Source organism: Triturus cristatus, chromosome 2_2, assembly GCF_964204655.1.
Source record: "Triturus cristatus chromosome 2_2, aTriCri1.1, whole genome shotgun sequence".
NCBI classification, from domain to species: Eukaryota; Metazoa; Chordata; class Amphibia; order Caudata; family Salamandridae; genus Triturus; species Triturus cristatus.
Window position 1 is genome coordinate 410992527 of NC_140582.1, and position 21123 is coordinate 411013649.

General features: G+C 42.3%; 1 protein-coding gene across 1 annotated transcript in view; it reads right to left on the reverse strand.

Moving 5' to 3' along the window:
- Positions 1–21123, reverse strand: part of LOC146862305 (bifunctional heparan sulfate N-deacetylase/N-sulfotransferase 3) — a 534449-nt gene that overhangs the window by 354401 nt on the left and 158925 nt on the right. The window contains exon 3 of the mRNA XM_085641499.1: positions 9516–9603. Within this exon, the coding sequence (XP_085497625.1) occupies positions 9516–9603 (88 nt within the window). The remainder of the gene's footprint in view (positions 1–9515; positions 9604–21123) is intronic.

Genomic DNA, 21123 nt, shown 5'->3' on the forward strand with positions numbered 1-21123 from the left:
GAGTGGAGATCCCGGGATCTGCAAGAAAGCTACAAAAATACGGGATTGCCATATGTTTTGTAGAGTAATGCAACTCCTCCATTGCTTACCCCCTTCATATGCACAATATGTGCATTTTATGCATATGGTTCTCACCTCTTAAAGAAGTCACCCCATATGTGTTGTTAACTTTGTGATATTCTGTAACACTTTGTGTTCCAATGTCTGTACCAGTCAAAATATGAATGATTTGCAAGATATTTTGAGATGAATTTACATCTCTCACGCTTGAAAATGGATGCATATAGACCGTGATGCTAACAGCAGAAGGTATGTTTCCATGAGAGTGATTTCGAATGTATGATGGATGTCTGCATTGGGCAGGTTGTTCATTGAAAATCTGTGAGTGCAGTTTCAGTAATGGGGGTGGTCCCGACCAGAAGTGTAAGTGCTGTCTGCCAGTCGGACTGATACTTTATTACGCTTTGGTTCACATTGGTCATGCTGGGGGAGTGACCGGGTCTGTTGCCAGCAGCAGGCACCCGGCTCTCTGCCCACAATACTAAGGGACCCAAGGGACCGTATTTTCCTCGATTGGCCACATAAGGCCTGCCAATGTAAATGTGTTTGGTTTACTTTCTAACCTAAGTTAGGCAGAAATGGAATCACAAGTTATAGTGCCCATGCTATTGATGATTCTGGTGTTTGGAGCTGTGTTAGAATTTGCCAAGACAGGCTGATGACCTAAATATGGTCAACAGGTATTGTGAGGAAATGGCTCGAGAAATCTGGGCTCGAGTGAAGTTCACGATGGATTCCTTAAGAGCACCAAATTAGTGATCGTCATTTGTCAAATAGGAAAGAAAAAAACATTTTATATTTCTTTATAATTGTGAACCACTGCATGCTTCTGTTTACGGAAAGGACATGGTGGGATGGGTCAACTCTACACTAACCTTAGAAGTCACTGAAGTGTATATAAAGCCTTCTTTTTTTTTAAATAAAGCAATTGTGTATCATAAATCGTCGCCTATTTTCATTGTGAATTTTTCTGTTACAGCTCTATGGAAAGTCATGACTGGCACAAGGAAAACGCAAAAGCAGATTCCTTCCTTTGTGGATAAGGCATGCATCAATGCATGCGCCAACCACACCCTACATGCCACCGGTGCGACATTTACTCAATCAAGGCTTATCCAGAACTGCAGAACTAAAATACATGCAATACACGTTTGCTTTGTGGATTTAACCATGCACAAAATGTGGCTTCTTTGATTATATGTCTATGAAAACATCATTACGTAAATCGGTGCAGTAGTGCAGTTCTAGTTATTTGTGACTCACTTAGAACCCCATGTTGGAAAGCATCTAGCTTCCGATGGTGAAAGCATCCACACTGCCATTTTGTTTACGTACTTTGGGCCTTTTGCGCAGTTCTGATCTGCCTTAATGGATCATCAGTGCCAGCATTAAGGATTACAGTAATTGGGATTGATGCGAATTATGTATACAATATTTCCCCTTTCCATTAAACACTTCCCTTCTCTACCCTGTCCAAAAATACATCCAGTGTTCTTTCACTCTCCACAAGTCTATTTGTGGTTTCCTTTATCTCTCCCCAATATCCAACATACCGAAAGCTGTGTGAAGCAACTGCTTCTTATGAAACTATCCAATTTCGTTGCTTTTTGGACCAATAGATGTTTGATTTGTGCTATGGTCTGTGGTCTCTGATACATCAGGACTTCCTAACACTGCGTCATCTAACTAGGCTGACACTGGGACTCGTCTAATATTAATAATTTGCAAATTTAAATTAGCTAGACTAAGTACAGGAAACACTGGCAAGGTGCCTATGTGCTAATTTATGCAGCTCTGTGGTATATGATTACAAGATAGCTGTCTTGAGTACCAATCACCTTGTCCATTTATCTGTGTGCTTAGTTGTGCAAGGGTGAACTAAGATATGTTCAAAGTGCCTGAGTGGGCCAGACAGAAAGGCGACAGGCTTGCTTGCAGCTGCATCTGACAAAAATATATATTTGGTCTGATATTAAGTCTCAGTCCTGGCAGCAGTTACTTAGTTCATACATTAAAGTTATTTTACAATTAGATCAAACCTGAAAATATCACAACAGGGCACAAAGTAATAAGAAGATAATAGTTTGTGGTGGTTTATACCACTAAGATAAATCAAGAAAAATGGATACCTCTGTGTTTGCATAAGAGAAATGGGGTCAGATGTACCACCATTCCGTTTTGTGGGTCGCAAATTGCTATTTTTTTGCGACCCGCAATTTGCAGCTCGCAAAACGGAATGCACTAATGTGTCTCAGACACATTTAGCGATTCCCAATAGGGTAGCAAATGACCTGCCTCATCAATACTCATGAGGCAGGTCGCAATTTGCGACCCACTGGAAATGGCCAGCACTCACAGGGATGGTGGCCTGTGGGTCGTCAGCAGTTCACCATGCCTGTGACTGCTTTATTTAATGAAGCAGTTTTTTCTGAATGTAGACCATTTTCTTCAAAGGAAATCGGGATTCAATTAAAAAAGAAAAAAGAAATGTTTCTGTTTCATTTTTTAAGAGTGGGCAGTAGTCCGTGTGACCATTGCCTGCTCTTTAGAAATGTTTTCACTGCTAGTTACAAAGGGGAAGGGATCCGTTGGGGACCCCTTCCCATTGGTGACTGGCTTACCACCTACATGAAGTAGGTAGTAGGTAAACTGCGATTGTTTTGCGACTGCATTTGCGGTTTCAAAACAATTGAATATGGCCTTGGGGCTCGCTCTTAGGAAGGGACGCCCTTGGCACGCCCCTTCCTAATACCGACCCTATTTTGAAAATCGGTAATAGGTTACCAACTCGTAAAATAGGGTTTGTACATGCTGCAATCCTTTTTAGCAGTCGCAAACAGCCTGATTGTCCTTTTGCAACAGCTGAAAACAGTCGTACATCTGGCCCCCACAAACCTATAGAGATGCCTCACCGCTGGATAGAGACTTGCAGGGGCTGCCACACACATTCCTAAATAAACAGCCTTTCCTTCTCCGGTCCTGATTCTCCAGTTCTCTCCATTGCAAGTGACCTCAGTACACCCATTTATAATGTTTAGCAAAAGGGGTAAGAAAGCTCTAGCTGTTCGTGAGAGTGAGTGGACTTTGCAAGTCATTATCTGTCATGAAGATTAAACTATACACTGCTATGAAAATTAAAATGGGGGGTAAGCTACATCTAAGGACTGGTTTAGGGCAGAGGTCTCCAATCTTTGTGTGTAATGAGCTTCTTATGTTCAGTGAAAATAATCCAGAGCTACTAATATTATTAGCTTTGTAATAGTGACCATATCAGACAGATCACATTAGTAGCCACGATACGCAAGAGCAGTGCTATAAAAAAAGACTTTATCAATTTGGACTGCCTTTAATTGGGTAATACGTAACAGCCATATCTGAAATGTCAGTGGCACCAAGGAAATAATAGGAATAAGAAGTCTCCTCAAAGCTGAAGAATTTATCACAAAAAAACACATTTAAATATATTTTGGAAATTCTACCATTTTCACCAAACCTGAGTTCATTAGTTCTGTATAAAACACATTTGCATCTCAAAAACACACACTTTTCAATTTTGATATACATATATGAATTCATAAAAAAAAAAGCTTCTATTTTAGTAGGCTAGGCTACACAGAGGTGAACTACTTACAGGTGGCTGCTGAGCGACCAGGAGCTCACGAGCTACTCTTTGGAGATGCCTGGTTTAAGGTATCCTCTAATTACATGCTAGCTTAGCTCTCTAGGAATTCATGTAGAAATATAGCACCTTCAGGGCTAAAAAGGAGAAAATAATCCAAGAGAAAAAAAGCCAAGAATTCCTACAGTTTCCGTAGAGGAAATACACTGTACATGGCTGGAGCAAATACATTGTGCACTATTCTAATCACCCAGTCTGTATCTCTTTCTAGAACCACTTGCTACAAGTTTGTAGAAAGCTGCCTCCTGAACTGAACCCCAATGCTAATAGGGGGTCTTGTTCTGCTATCGACAGTCTGCTGAGTAGTCTCATCTTAAGGATTTTGGGGGACCCACATAAACATATTTCGGGGGCCCCTGTACAGAAAGCATTGTCTTTTATTACAAATTACTGTCAATATAAGCCCCTGTAATAGCAAAAATACTTATTTATATGTTAAACTTTAACAGGATCACTCATAAAATGTTGAAAGATGGCTGTCAAGGAACTACAAAAGTCCTTAAGATGACACTGGGTAAAGAGACAGTCAGAGGTAGAGGAAGGCAGAGAGGGTGATTGCTTGAGATAGAATAGACAGGGGTCAAATAGAGAGAAAACCCACTTTTCCAGGGTGCCCCATGAAAGATGCGGGCCCTGGCCAGTTGCCCACTTTGACCATGTCTTAATGTGTCTGTTGCTACCCGCTGAAGCCAGAGATGCCTGGAGATGGGAGATATCTACTAGAAAGTGGTGGATGCCATCTGCCCTTTACAGACGCAGCTCGTGCAGGTAAGAGCGGTGGAGCCGGGTGGGGGGGATTTCGACAGGACGACAACGAGGGAAAATTGAATAAATTAATAGCGCAGATGGGACAGTCGCTGCTTTATTGTCAGACGTCCCACATCTGTCAGAATCGAAACCAGGCCCTTAGTATTATTTGTACATATCTATTCCTCATATTTAATGAGATCCAACTCCTCCACCAGTTACCCCTTTACCCTTTAGTACCATCTGCACGGAGGATATTAATAGTCTTAATTAATTAGTTAATTATTCTTTATTGTCCATTTAATTAAAATCATTACAATAGAAACAACACATTTCATAAAACAGAGCTATTTCATATGTTCATTACAAATGTTGGGGAAGTAATAACATGCCTTAATGACCATTAAAATTGCCTATAATATCATAAAACAATATTTCATTCATAACCCGTTAAAAACATTAACGATGCCGCTATTATGTCCCAGACACCTATTGGCCTACAAAGGGCTGTCAATGCCTTTACTGATTTTATGTCAAGAAAAGGATTGAATGTTAACACCTCTAAAACTTATACCATGTCTTGTGGCCTAGGGATTGGAAAAAAATCATGCACTATCTTTCTGAAAGGCAACAAATTGGATAACATTGATAGTTTTCCTTACCTGGGCATTACTTTTAACAAGAGGGGCACCTGGCGAGCAGCAGCTCAAGCAAGAGGCTTAGCACTGTCTAAAGCCATAGGGGCCTTGACCAATTTCTCTAAAAAACTGGGGGGTCGCCCAATAAGTCCTTTACTGCAGATCTACCAGGTGAAGTGTATACCAACCGGCACCTATGGATCCGGGATCTGGGGGATTGAACCCGTCGACCAAATTCAACGTCTGGAGAACGCCTTTTTACGCTATCTCCTGGCCGTCCCTCCAGGCACCTCTACTCACATGGTGCACACTGAACTGGGCCTTAAGTACATCATGGATACGATCAGATCCTCGCCCCTCTTGTTATGGCACAAAGTCTGGACCAACGAAGAGACACCTTTTAATAGGGAAATCATTAAAGATTGTCTAAAATTGAAAAATGCTAAGAACATTAAATGGTTGAACTATGTCAAGAATTTGTCAAGTTACATAGGGCATTCTGAATTTTTTACTGACCCTTCAACCTTAGCCAATATACCAAAACCAACGTTAAAGCATCTTGTCTTAACTTACTGGAGCTCCAAACGATGGTCTCTAGAAAATCAGAAGAGCTCTGTTGCTGATTATCAAAAATCAACCACCTTGAGTGGTACACAGCACTATCTACTCTTAGAACCATCTCCGTATACGCGCATGCTCCTGTCTCGTCTTCGTACTAATACCTTTTTTAGACTTTTAACTTTTCCTATTTTAAACTGCTGGTCCAGTGACTTACCGAAGTGCCCTTGTGATGACCTTTCAACTCAATCCAACATTCACAGCATTTTATTCTGCAGATTTTACCAACATCCAAGAGCTATTTTTCTGAAACCACTGCTTAAATCTTGGGGAATAAGGTCATGTAAGGTGGCTTACCAAAAATTGATATCCTTGGACACACCTTCAACCTTAGCAGCTGTCTCACCTTACCTGAAAATGTCACTGAGGTTGCGGCTATCAATGCAGGTTTAAGATGACATATGCCTGATATCCTGATCCTGTATTCGTATTTTTTTTTTATTAATTTTATCATATTCATGATTTAAATGAATTTTACTGTTTTAAATGATTTTATATAAACTCAAGTGTATGTACTTTTATGATATTGAAATTACATATCGAATAAAGTTTACTTATCTATCTATCTATCATTACATTTCATTATTGATCACCATACATATTGATAAAACCATCAATATGATCAGTCTTTAAACCCTCTGTCTGCCCAGTAATTAAAATGTCTTTGTGCCGCCCCTTAAAAGATGCTGTACATAAGATATACACGTATTATGTCCAAATATAATCTTAATACTTAATGTATAAAGTACATCCATGGTTCATAAGATTTCGTTATACCTTGGATACTATATCATCAATAAAAATAGATGTAGTAAATATTTTTCCAGTTACAATACCAGTATGGATACGACAATTTGGTTACTTGGCATAATCACTTTCTATTCTTATAGCATAACCAAAACATCATCCTTGGCCAATATTTCTCAGCTATGAGGATAAATTTAATAAAGTAAACTGTTAAGATTAATGATACGGCCTTGGAGGCACAGTATAATCGCTTGGCGACATGTTCTAGACGATATTACTAGTCCCTTAATTGTTCTCATCCTCTTTTCCTCCTACTGCACAAGTGTTTTGCCCCATTATTCCAGAAAACACAGCTGACATAATTTCTCTATGCCCTTTACAGTTTCATTGAAACAGTGTATATGCCTGAGGAGTTAGTAGCTTATATCGTATATGACCCATGTTTAAGGCACCATGCTGTCTTTTTCTGATGTACCTGTAGATGTGCATTTGTGTACCATGGCGTGAGCGTAGTTATGTTTTTCTTATTTGCCTGGTGCAAACATCCATTGTTTTTTAAACCGTATTCCTGCCTGCATACCATCTACATACATAGTCTCAAGCCTTAATTCAGAGTTATTTGTCATTCCCAATATCGACCTAAACTGGACTTGGGAATTGGGAATTCTGATGACTAATGTCATTTCATATGTGGTTTTCCCGCCAAGTAGAAGTATCTAAGGGTTTTATGGAGCCATATTCTGAAGGTCAAACTTGCGAGATTTGTCTCTGGAAAACAGCCTGGTAATAGGGAATTACCAGCGGAAGACATTGAGGTAATAACGATTTCCCTGGTAATTCTTCATTCCATAAGGGATATGTTATAAGTAATACCACATCCCGAAAATTCCAAGAGTATCAGTAATTTGGGGTACATATATCAACATATCGGGAATTCCAAAATAGTCGGAGTGAGGGACAGTGTTGTGGGGCATTATGTTGGGTTCACATGCCTTCTACTAATGACATTTCAGTCGTACAGTAGAACAAACAAGAAAGACTTTGCATACGCAAGTGTTATTATCAAAAGTCAATTCTGCACCAGCATTGCGTTTCAAGAACTTAAAGATTATTTCAGAAATGTGCCTGTATTACAAAATGTCTTGTAGGTTAAGTACCTGGGCAACTGATGGCAATACTTGGTCTATAAGAAGAGGACTAAGAAAACATAGCACTTAGGCACGTGGAAGTGTCAGGGGTGACGCAATACCCTTATGACGTACGTTTGGGGTTATTATATTGTTCAAAACATGTGTGTCTTTTGCCTCATGTGTTGTCATTTTAGCTCTCCTTGTGCTCCTACTTTGAGCGGGAGATCTTTAAACCAAAAACACTTTTCATATTGGATTTTTAAATAGAAATCATTAATATGAAAATATAAACTACAAAACCAAGAATGCAGGATGCTATTCTCAAAATAACCATGACTGACTAAAAGTGTCTCATATGACATTCCGCCTCTTTGCAGTTGTGGAAAAGCAGTCTCCAAGAGTATACATCTGATTCAAGGTTGAACGATTTTACATTCATTTTAAAATCAATATATTCCAAATTGGACGCAAGCCAGACTATCAAGTACAAATCTATAGGGCTAAAAAATCCCCATTAGAATATCGACTACTGAGATATTGGGAAGTTAATTCTATGTAGGCAGGCATTGATTTTTTATGCTTATCTTCACATTTGCATACTTTGAAAAGATATAAATGGCCAAGGCAAATATATGTGGGGTTAAGAATATTAAATATGTGGGGTTAAGTATATTAAATCTAGACATTCCTTTTCAATATTTTATCAGTCGATATTCTTGTAGAATGAAATGTAAAGCTCAATATGTTATTGGAAGCCCTTCCAAAGTACCCATATGGGAAGGGTCCATTGGCTTCACTTGGCACGGCCATGCTGTGTTTCTTCTCTACGATTAGACTTAGCAGGTGCCCTTTGACGGTGATCTTGCTACTGCTGCAGGTCAGGTTTGTGCTCTGCTCTTTCTGTCACAGCACCAAGTACCACCCACTCACTGCCTTCAGAATGTGTTAGTGGGAAACAGCCGAGGGCAGTCTTTCTACATTCAGGTATTAGTTTTCATTTTTCTCATCCTACTAGCGTCGAGATTGTGGGCCCAATTCACACATGGTCTCTGCACTGGTGGTGGAGGCTCCCTAGTCGTGGCGGGGGGGATCTTACTCGCGGCGGGACCTCCACATTGCACATTTTTTCATTGTGGACATCCCACCACGATTGTGTGGGCTCTTTATGAATCGGGCCCTCAGTGTTTGCCTACCTGCACTGCTACTTCTCTCACACTTTCTGAGGGAAGAATACCGCCCGCTCTGTGTGGCTGTGAGGAGTGGGCACAGAGACGCAGATGCGCTCTAGCAAAACATAATTACAAATGTGTAGCGACAAAGTTTTCTCATTGCAGGCGTTTGATGATGTTAGAATACACGTGATAAGAAAATGAATGAAGGAAGAATATAATATATCAGTATCCAATCTTTGATTGAGAAGCCTGGTCACACTGTGGGCCTACTTTGAAATATGGTACCATTTAAACAATGTATACAATAACACATCTAAGTTCACACTACCTAAGCGTACATCCACTCAAACAACTATGTAAACCTTGCATCCAAAAACCCTGCAAAAAAGGTTTTCATATTTCAAAATTAGAAAAAAGAAGAATGGTTAGAAACTGTTCATAAAAAGCATCAACAAGGCGCCAGCAGCTAATATAACCAAGTAGGGTTTTTTGGGGTTGTCTTACCTACTTATCACAGAACAATGCAGCAGACCTGCAATATATGTCTTTATTCAATTTAAAAAACGGCAGCGTTGAACATTTGCATTGATTCACATTCTGCGCTAAGAATGGGAATAGTGGAGAAGAGAGACAAAGACTGAATGTGTGAGTGAGTGTGCGAGTGGGTAAAATAAATAATTCATAAATAAGTGTCTAAGCTTAGGGAAAGAGTGACAATTCTTACCTGTGTGGTAGAACCTTCCTGAAAATCCCAGATTGAAAGTAAAATTTGTTACTTTTGTTCTGAGCAAATTTTGGGTATCCAGCAAAGCCTGCAAATAGAAATACATATTGTTTAAGGAAATTTAACCTTTAGTAAAGCAATATTAGCAGTGCAGTAACCATCATTGGGCAATATATCTTAAAATGTTTTTCACAATACACCAATCCTAAGTATTTCCGTAATAGCCAAGCTAAATACATCAATATCGCTAGTGACTCATGTTACTCGCTGCACATTGGACCCTTTGATACTCTCCCCGGTACCATCAAACAATTCCAGCCCATGTTCTAACCATTCAAGATCCCACATCAGACACTTCCCTCCCAGAACAGCCAGTGTTGGACTTGGCTTTCATAGAGCAGGAGGATTTATCTTAAAATAAGTGCCATAATTTACACTGGGCAATAAGAAGAAAATGATTAATAGAATGAAACATAGAAAAATATGCCTTTTCCTACACATACTAAATTAACGTATAACATGATTTTTGCAGTAAGCACTCATTTCCATTGTATTTACTCTACTAGACCAGCCTAGACCTCGTCCATCTTCTTTGTTTCTTTCTTTGTTTCTTTCTTTCTCCTTAGAAAATAAATACTTTTAGGAAATGCTGAACTATGCAATAATATTTGCTAAAAGATTCATACTTGACTTGCTTAAACATGTCATCTCTGTAGAATGTGATGACTTGAAAAATATATTTCTTCTTTTCCTAAGCTACACGTTCTCATTTTATTTAGTTTTCTAGCTACCACATATTCACAATGCTGAATACTGATTAGTGTATTAAAACAATAATGCATACATGAAGACGTGAATCTCATGACTTAATCTTGTAGGTTACAACTAGAATGTTTCTGCCTTTAGAATATTTCATTGTTACGCAGTGGAATACCAAATAGCTAATAGCAGGGTTCTCGTGGGAACTCAGATTGATGCTAATGCACATGACTGTTTAGCAACTTAAAGACACTTATAGCTAGCACCTTGCCAACTTTGTAAGTTTACCTTGGGAATTAAGGAAGAAGCAGCAGCTATTGGACGATCCTTCCTCATTGGCTTAAGATGACCTAACACCGACATGGATTGTAACATATGTTTTTGTGTTTATAATATACATGTTCCTAGTTAGAATTAAGTAAGTGCTGCTCAGACTAGTCCAGGACATTCTTCTGTGATCGTTCCTTTTTTTCCCTTTAGCACTTTTTGTTTTATTAGCTGTAGGTTACTGCTGATGGTGATTTCTGTCGCCTACTACTTTCTGGGTGTCTATTTTCTTAAACGTTTACTGCTTTCTAAGCTTAACTTTGAACAGCTGTTACTGCGACTGTTTGATGATGCTGTTGTGAGAGAAGAAACACAGATGATGTTAGAAATAAGGGTCTCTAATTGGCAGTGGTATGTAACCTGTCCAAGTAGAGACCCTTCCTTCTAGTCAGGGTAAGGGGATCACACAGCTAAGATAACCCCTTCTCATCCCCTTCATAGCTTGGCACGAGCAGCCAGGATTATCTCCGAGGCGATGTATAAAGCATTTGTACATAAACACACAGTAACACAGTGAAAACAGTACAAATGGACACCATGCCAGTTTAGATAAATAACCAATCTTTTTCTAAACCAAGCAAGACCAGAACTACAAAAATCCAACATACTTAAATCAAGATATTACTGTTAAAGGCTTAAAACAGTGTTGTCTATATAAAACTATGGATGAGTCATTTTTAGCACAAAGTACCTGGGATGTGTCAAAATCACAAGGCAAAAACAGGCGCAGTGGAGGTGAGGAGCCGGAAAGCAAAGACATGCTTTGGTTCCTTACATGCACAGAAGGTGATGCATCAGTTCCTTGCTCCCAGGGGATGTGATGCGTCAGTTCCTTACTGTGAGATGAGGTGATGCGTCGGCTTCTTATTGCGCGTGGAGGTGATGCGTCGTTTCTCTGGACACACGGACTCATAAAAAATCCTGACGTGCTGGATTCAATGTGGCGGTGGGCGAACAGGCGATGCATCGAATCTTCCCTCCTCAAGCAGGTGATGTGTTGAATCCTTCAGCCGCACAGCAGGGCCTGCATCAGAGTCAGAGCGGGGGTCTCGGACGTCGAAGACACGGTGCTCTAGACTCAGGCTGTGGCAGTTCTTGTGGCTGAGAACAGGCGCTGCATAGACCTTTTCTGCTGCACTGTGGTGATGCGTTGGTTTTTCACCAGCAGGGCAAGCTTGCTGCAGGAAATACCACGCTAAAGGGTGAACCATGGATCTTCAGCTCTTCTTGCAGCAGAAGCCACCTCCAAGGGCCCAGAAATGGAATAGGCACCACTTGGCAGCTCAGAACTCTGAGCAGAGGGGTTCAGGTGCTGCAGATGAAGTCTTTGATGGACCTGAGACTTTTTAACAGGAGGCAAGCACACACAAGCCCTTGGAGAATCTTGTCAAGCAGGATACCAAAGCAAAAGTCCAGTCCTTAGTCTCTCCAAGACAGAAGCAGAAACTACAGGCTAACCGAGTAAAGCAAACACAGCAAAGGGGTAGTACTCCTACTGACAGCTCTCTAGCTCTTCCTCTTGGCAGAGTCTCCTCTTGATCCAGAAGTGCTCTAAAAGTGTGGGGTTACAGGTCCAATACTTACACCCCTTTTGTCCTTTGAAGTAGGCATACTTCAAAGATAGTCAGTCTTTGTAGAGCACAGATCTTGCCCTGCCCTGCCCTGGCCACAGACACACTGCAGGGGGGAGGGGGTGGAGACAGCATTGTGAGAGGACAGGCACAGCCCTATTCAGGTGTCAGTGACTACTACTCTTCCCACCACTCTAGCTCAGGAAGACCAATCAGCCTGGTGATGGGCATTAGGATATGAAGGGCACACCTCAGCTCCCTTTGTGTGACTGTCTAGAGTGAATGCACACACAGCCCAACTATCAGTCTAAACTTAGACGTAGATTCCACAGGCAGGCAGAGGCCCAGGATGGTCAAGCAAGAAAATGTCAAAACAAATAAAGGACACTGTTCCAAAGGTTGGATGTAAGTGTTCATCCATATACCTTCAAGAATAGAGGAAGACACTGAAGTTCTAGGTGGGGTGGTCCCATCAACCAAGGGAAAGAACATATCTTGCCTCTTGTTGCCCTCACACACCCCTAGGGGTGTCATGCTTCATCATGCTTCATCATCGGGCGATTGCTCCTCGTTGGGACCGGCGCTGCAATACCCAACGGGTCCCCCGAAGGGTCGCTTTATCGGAGATCTTTTGAGGCATGCCGGATGGTGCATGAGGGTGTGTGGGGTGTGTGGGTCCTATATAGGGGTAATATGAAATGTGCGTGCATAGTGATCTAAAACTGGCAAGGGGTGACCTAAAAAAGGTCAGAACAGGTAATTTCCCCCTTTGACAGAGTAAAAGACTCTGAAGTAGAGTATAATCCCAAAAGGGCATATTATGCCTTGTTGTCACAAAACGGTCAACATGTTTCGCGCCTCTGTTGCCGCAAAAGGTCAATGGCGCTTCTTCAGGACCAGGATTATGGAATAGTTGTGAAGTGCACGGGACAGTGATTAAAAAGTAATAAATACCCAAAATGCATGTCAGGGCGGGCCAATGTGCTGCTCCTGATCATAACCTCCCGACTAACCGAGAGTTGTTCCAATGGCTGAGAGTGTGAGACGCCCGCACCTTGCTGGGCTACATTGTCAAAAGATGCCTGGGCCTTTGCACCTAACGCGCCCCTCCGCCAGCCGGTACGATAAGCAAGAAAATGCCCACTTTCTAAAAGTGGCATTAGCGAACACACAATTAAAAACCATCTTTGCTAAAATATGTATTTTTAAATCTTGAGCTCAGGGAGCACAAACTCCAAATCTCTATATTTTTCAGATTGAAAGTTACGCTTGCAAGATGTTGCAAGGCAACCCCAATGAAACCTATGGGAGATATAATCCTTGCAATAGTGAAAAACGAAATTGGCAGTATTTCACTATCAGGATAAGTAAAACACACCAGCACATGTTCTACTTTTCATATACACTGCACCCTGCCCATGGGACTATATTGGGTCTAACTTTGCTGTGCCTTACATGTAGAAAAGGAAAGGTTTGAGCCTGGCAAGTGGGTACACTTGACAGGTCGCCATGGCAGTTCAAAACTGCACTCACAGACACTGCAGTGGCAGGTCTGAGACATGGTTGCAGGGCATCCTATCTGGGTGGTACAATCAGTGCTGCAAGCCCATTAGTAGCATTTGACTTACAGGCCCTGGGCACACACAGTGCACTGTACTAAAGACTTACCAGTAAATCAAATATGCCAATCATGAATAACCAATCATAATCACAATTAACACAGGGAGTACTTCTACTTTAGAAGTGAACAGCAGTGGTAAAGTGCCCAGAGTTCTGAAACCAGCAAAAATGAAATGCAGCACACAGTAAAAAAAAAACAGGAGGTCAGAAGCAAAAAGACAGGAGATCAACATGCCAAAGATGCCAGGTCTAACAGACGAATTTCTGGAACTACACTTCATGAGGAGTTTGACTTAAATCCGATTCTATTTTAATGCTCCTTTAAACCTTGCTCTTTTACAAAAATACTCTTCATGGTTTCTGGTAGATTAGGATCCGCTTAGAGTAGAGTAGGGATTATATTCCTTTATGGAGCATGCTGTAATTGACTTAATTAACTGTAACTACAATTTTCTTGATATTTCTGTAAACTGAGTTACTTGATTTACTAATTTGAATAAAGAGACCAAAACTAACTAAACTGTTATCGATAAATAAATGTTTTCAAACGGATTAAAAACTCTAATTATTGCTGCACTATTACTCGCAGACATGGATAAGGCTTTTGACTCGCTCAGCTGGGTATACCTCTTCGCTCTTCTCAGCCGCCTAAATATTGGCCCCGCCTACTAACTCTAATATGGCTCTTACATACTGATATCACGACATCAGCTCTGGTTACTGACTCCACTTCTTGATGCTTTACTATAGGGCGGGGTACTCGCCATGGATGTCCCCTCTCCCCATACCTATTTGCACTGGCTATGGAGCCATTGGCGGTGTAGGTGAGGATAGATGCTCAGGTTAGTGGCTTTGAGTGGTCCCGGGAGGTATCAGACCGCATAGCGCTCTATGCAGATAATGTACTGTTTTTCCTTACAGGGCCCGACAGAACCGGCCCACAGCTCCTCAGAATCATGCAAATCTTTGGGGAAAGCTCCGGCATTTGCATGAATCGAGGCAAATCTTGTCTGTGGCCCCTGCGTGGGGTGATCAGCTGGGCGCTTGGTCGCATGAGGTAACAATAGTTCCCGACGGCTTCAAATACCTGAGGGTGTTTCTATCTACTTCTCAATCCATTTCTTGGGACAGAAATCTGGCTCTGTAATGGGCATAGACAGGAGACCAGGTCTGTACGTGGTATCACGTACCACTATCTTAATTTGCCAGAGCTGCCATATTTAAAATGAGTTCACTGCCCTGCCTTTTCTACCAGCTTCAAAACCACCCATATCCAATAAAGCCTATCATGGTTCCGGCAACTTAATGCAGTCCTCGCTCTGTTTCTCTGAGGGGGCGGCACACCATGCGTGGCACTGAGGACCTGCTTTCAGTCCACCTATTGTGGGAGCATTGCCACCCCAGATATCCAGGCTTATCATGCGGTCTCACATCTACTAGTCCTCAATGACTGGTGGTACAGTGATAGGAGCTACCCGGCATATGCGCTCGAGTGCTGGCTGCTGGGAGCCGCGTCGCGAGATATGGTCCTGTATTCTGGCCCAGCGATTAGGGCATGCCACCTGTGACTCAAACGGTTTTCACGATCTGGAAACTAGCCCTTCGCATAATGGGATGGTGGGGTAAATTGACGAGAGAAACCCCCCTGTGGCATAATGGCCAGATGTCACAGTTGGTGCATCTAGATGGGTTTCGGGATTGGAGGACATCGGGATTGACACAGTGGGAGCTGTTATGCATGGTGGGATTATGAAGTCATTTCAGGCACTCCAGAAAGAATATGCCATGCCCCACTCCCAATTTTTTAGATATCTTCAATTGCGACGGGCCCAATTCACAGCTGTATTCTGAGACAAAATCCTAAACTTACTACTTTTGGTATTCACAGAAGGCATTTAGTAGTAGTATAGTTAGGATTTTGTCTTAAGTCTATCTTAAGTCTGTCTTAAGTCAAACTTAAATCAAACTTAAGACAAAATCCTAACTTTACTACTACTAAATGCCTTCTGTGAATACCAAAAGTAGTAAGTTTAGGTTTTTGTCTCAGATTGGTTCTGTGAATAGGCCCCCCTGTCTCTGACACAACAAGTGGATATACCTGATTTTAACCCTATAGAAGCTAAGGTCTTTATGGGAGATCTGGGGGATCACAAAATAACCAAAATATATCACAAATATATCGCACACTCCTTAACAACACTCCTACTACACTAAATAAAACTTGGGATGCCTGGTAGATGGATTGACGAAGATGATTGGGTGGAGGTGCTGGAGTCCTCGCGCAGTGCGGTGATTGCGGCCGTCTGCGACTTATCCAATTTAAATATTTGCATCAGGTTTATTTTACTGGACACAAACTGTGGCGTGCCTGGTGATCGCCTCCCCCTATTGCCTGCATTGTGGGGCCACTGAGGGTACCTTCCTTCGTACGGTATGGCAGTGCACGACTTTATCGAGGTTCTAGAGGTCGGAGACCACACGTCTGTCACAGATCTTGGGATGGGATATCCCGCTCTCGCCACGATTGTTTATGCTCCATATTACTGAGGGACTGGGCGGTAATAGATATAAGTGCCACCTGCTCTTTCTTGGCATCACGCTGGCTAAGCATGATATCGCCAGGGAATAGAAGGATAAGTCTCCACCATCAGTCTCAATATGGAAGAAGGGCCTTGATTTACAGTAGCTCCCATATCTCAAATAAGAGGATGATTCTCTATTCAGTTCTCGAATACTGAATGTGTTTGTTTATGAACCTTGAGGTTCTTTCGGAAAATGAGGCGAGTAAAAACAGTGTCCTCTCAGTGCAAATATGTGAAATCCTTTTGGCAGGCATTCCATCAACTAAGACACACTTCCAGATGGGGGAGGCTGAACAGACAGAACACTCTCAATCCTTACTTTGATTAACTTCTGCCATGTTTGACACCCTTTGACCGCCACTCCTTACGGTCCCAATTTATGAGATGTCTAGGTGTCTCTAGATGACTTGGCCTTAATCTCATTCACAACATTTGTCCCTGGATATTAGGGACAGTGTCACCAACAAACATTCTGGAAGTGCCTTTCCCTTAATAGCAATGTGAACTGCAAAGATTCTTCGCACTGCTGTGTCTCATGTGTCCTCAGTTTGAATATAAAACCACAACAGCATCTGCTCCAGTGCCATTGACCACAACTAATGCATATCAATGGCATGCAACTTTGCTTCCCACTGAGAGGAGCTAGAGTGCATCACTGGCGGCCAATATCGACATTGAAAGCTTTAAAACACTGTGAAAGATATTCATTATGCTTCAAGATCCCTACCATCCTTTATTATGCTTTGAAAAATTGTATCTCACCAGCATTATTAAAGCTCTTTCTGTTATTTTGGGCTTCTCTAATAATACTCTTCAAATGTGATTCTAATTAAATATATGAAATCCTTTTCCTATATGAGAACTTTTGTTTTAAAATGCCAAATGTACTGAGATCTTGATGATGTCACCACAGATGCCACTGCAGTGGTTAGCACACAGTATTTTCTGGAAATGGTACCATTGGAAATGTAAGCACAATTTAAGAGGCATCCCAGTGATAGTCTGTGGCGAGTCTCACCCTAACTGACCCGAACTGAATCGAAAATATATTTTTTTTCTCCACAACAAGTATAGCCCTTTAGGCTAAAGTCCATCATTAGTTACCTTTATCCTCAAGTCACTACCTCGAGTGAAACTATGCTAAAGATGTTGTTGAATATGAGGTCTCACTTAAGTACATTAAGTGAAACCTCACATTCTCCTATATAATGTATTTCCTTTGAGCGCCTGGATACCCTCACCGGTGACATACCGCGCTCTACAAATCCACCTTACATTACATTCCTCAGACTTATGTGAGGTTTAATTTAAAGGTGAATTGAGTGGGTCCTTGTGTCACATAGAAAGGAAATGTGGATGCCAGGGAACCATAGCATAGCGACATACTAGTCACTAAATATTTTAAATACAACTACTGACTACCACTCTATTGTGACACACATTATGTGGTATCACAATAACTGAGTTGGGGTCTGTATGCAATTAACCGTTAATGAATAGGAATGACGTCAACTTGGTGATACATGCTTGAGTTTCAATAAGTACTATTACCCACAAATGCCACATATATACATGTTCCTTTCATTAAACATCACAATTGTGTATGTAATAAAAATTAATTGTGAAATGAAAGGAAACACACAAGTACATATTCAGCCTCATACATTGTTGTCAACCTTTAACTCCAGACATAAGGCTTCATGTAAAAGTAAATTGATACTTGTATAGCACACTACTCACCTGCAAGGGTCTCAAGGTGCTTGTACGAATACCGCTGTGGAACCCATCCTGGCTTTCCCTGTGAGGCGTCCACTCCTGGGCACCCCCAAGGTGGAGGCCAGGCATCCTTTTGCATTGTGGGGGCTGTTGTGGAGATTAAGCAAGCTATTGCCCAGAGTTGCAGAGTGAGACTCCATGATTGGAATAGGCACCGAGGCGAGAATTATCAGGTCCATGGAATTTTGAGCCCAAGACCCGCCGGGGCAGGGAATTGAACCCTGGTCCCGGGTCTGACCTCTACATCAGGGTCTGCCGCTCTAACCATTGAGCCACACTTCTCATGGTGTAAATACCTAGGATGGTGATCCACCCTTGCACCATTTTGAAGTACCTGAAAAAGCATCTAAGTAGCCATAGCTCCCTATAATCCTGTACAACAACTCACAACTGTGATTCTCCAAGACTTTTTTTATTGTCCTCATTATGAGTGGCCCAATGTATCACACTCAATGAAACGTGACATTAATGAGTTGGTCAGAATTCCTCAGGCGCGATAAATAGTACCCAATTTTTGAATTCTTCCCCAATAATATGAAATAACATGCAGGTTTTGGTGCTCGACCTGCGGAAACTTATCTGGGGAAAACTACGGAAATGCAGTGATAGCCACTAAACTCATACTTCCGTTATGTGTGGTAACTGTGTCATTTTTTCCCATTCTTCCTCAAGTGAGAATAAGGATAATATTGTCTGAGATCCTATAAAAATCATGCAATGCATGTTCTTGTGACTGCTGCAGATGTCATAATGAAGCAATAAAACAGACTGTGCTGCGAGTGGTGCCCAGCAGCCGTGGACCCGGGTGCAAGAGACCCCATACACCAAGCTTCCTGGCTTGAGTACAAGAAAGAGTTGCAAGTGGTGGATTCCAAAACTTCAAAGGAAAAGTTATGCAGCGGATTGGCCACAAATGCTCTATGTGATAGCAGCCTGAGCTGACTCACAGGATGGCTTAGCAATTACAAGTTCTTTCATTCCAGTGGCGGCTGGTGGCATTTGAAAGGGGTGAAGCACCTCTTCTAGGCTTTTAACACGTGGGAGCGTTTTAGGTTAGTGCATCATCACTACATTGAGAGGCATTTATTAAAACTATTAATAAATGCCTCTCATTATAGTGATATAAACTGATGTACTAAAGTAAAACGCTCCTGAATGTTAAAAGCATACAAGGGACTACAGCACTTTAGAGTATGTCACTTGAGGATGCACCCATCCTGTGCCCACATATTTTAAATTGCTCTCTTATATGCGTTTAACAAGCAGGAGAGTTTCACTTTAGTACATCAGTTTATATAACTGTATTGAGAGGCATTTAGTAACAGTTTTAATGAATGCCTCTAAATATAGTGCTATAAACTGATGTACTAAAGTAAAAACGCCCCCGCATGATAAAAGCACACAAAAGGAGCACTTTTAAATTTGTGAGCTCCGGGTGTGAGCTCTGCTGTGCCAACCTGCGGTTTGTTTTTATTGTTTAAGACAGTAAAAACTAACCATAGGCTGGCAGGCATGATTGAAGGCCTCCATCTCCCCGGCCACCCTTACCTGCAAACCCTGCCCTGGAACACGCACTGCGGCTTGCACCAGGGTGTGCTGCTGCTGTTTCAGTCCAGGAGGGGCAAGCGTGGCCTCTTGACCTTTGATGGCTGGAGATCACGGAGCCTCATGACTGTGATCTTGAGCCACTAGCCGGCAATCCTTCACAGGCTGCCAGCATCATCCTTTCGCAACACTTCATAGGTGACGAGTTGGGAAAGGGTGTTTCTTGCTGCCTGTGAAAGTGATTGACATACAGTCCCAGGAGTACAGGGCTTATGTCCTAGATGCCTGGACTGCTTGTAAATATGACGCTGCTGGTGTCTTGAATGGGAGGTCTCTTCAGACCCTGAACATTGCAGGCCAGGGCTGGCGCTGAATCAGCCATTAGCCTGCTTAGTTCTTTTTTTTTTTAAAGGGAAATGCTGATGGCAGCATGCTCACTAGAGGACGTGTCCCACTCGAAAGTAAATGGCTGCCTTACTCATCACAAGTACGAAAGGCCCCAGGCACTTAATCAGCACCCTGCACAGTCTTAAAGTCCTTATTTAATTACAAAAAGTAAACTTATTTGGATGGTAATTGTTCTTTGCAATTAACATCCACATAACTTGAAAAACGACATGGGTGGTACCTTGACGGCCTCTATTGGCAGCCACTGCTAGGGTGTGCGGATTGCTTTCTGCACTTCTGGGGCAATTTGGTATAACAGAAGAGTTTACAGATGCTTGTGGCCCCTTTTGTAATACAGATTGCACCAGCACGCATGCAGCGCCGGCCTAATCTCAAGGGGCATTCCCATGGGCGTCCGCAGGGGGGGCAAGGAGGGGCGTTTGCCCCCCCCCCCCCGGAGTGCTCCTCCTTGCCCCCCCTGCGGCCACCCATGCTTTTACGGACGCCTTTTGTCTGTAATTACGGGCCCTGCAGGGAGCAGAGGTGTTCCCTGCCAGAGGCCTCAACTCCCTGATGGGGCGCCTCGCACTCCTCCTCGCAGCCCCTCTCGCCCATTGTCATTCTGTCTGTGGCTGATTATCACAAACAGAATGACAATGGCCAGTTTGAGCTGCGCGCCACAAGCACGAGTGGTTAGGTCTGGACACAAAGACCTCCTTTTAACACTCTGTAGCTTGAGAGCAAGGGGTCTTCTGAATGAAGGTCTAGGGGGAGTCGATGCATTATTGTCCCATATCTAAAATTGAGGTTGCAGCATAGCCCGGATTTCAGATCCCACTAAAAGGTACACAGACTCGTGTCAATAACATATCTATCTGCCAGTATGCACCCTATCATGTCTGGCAGGACGTCCCGACCCTGTGTTTCACTACCTCATATCCCCCTGCACCCCACTCCCCACGCTCACTGCCTCATATCCCTCTGCACCCCACTCCCCACACTCACTGCCTCATATCCCCCTGTACCCCACTCCTCGTGCTC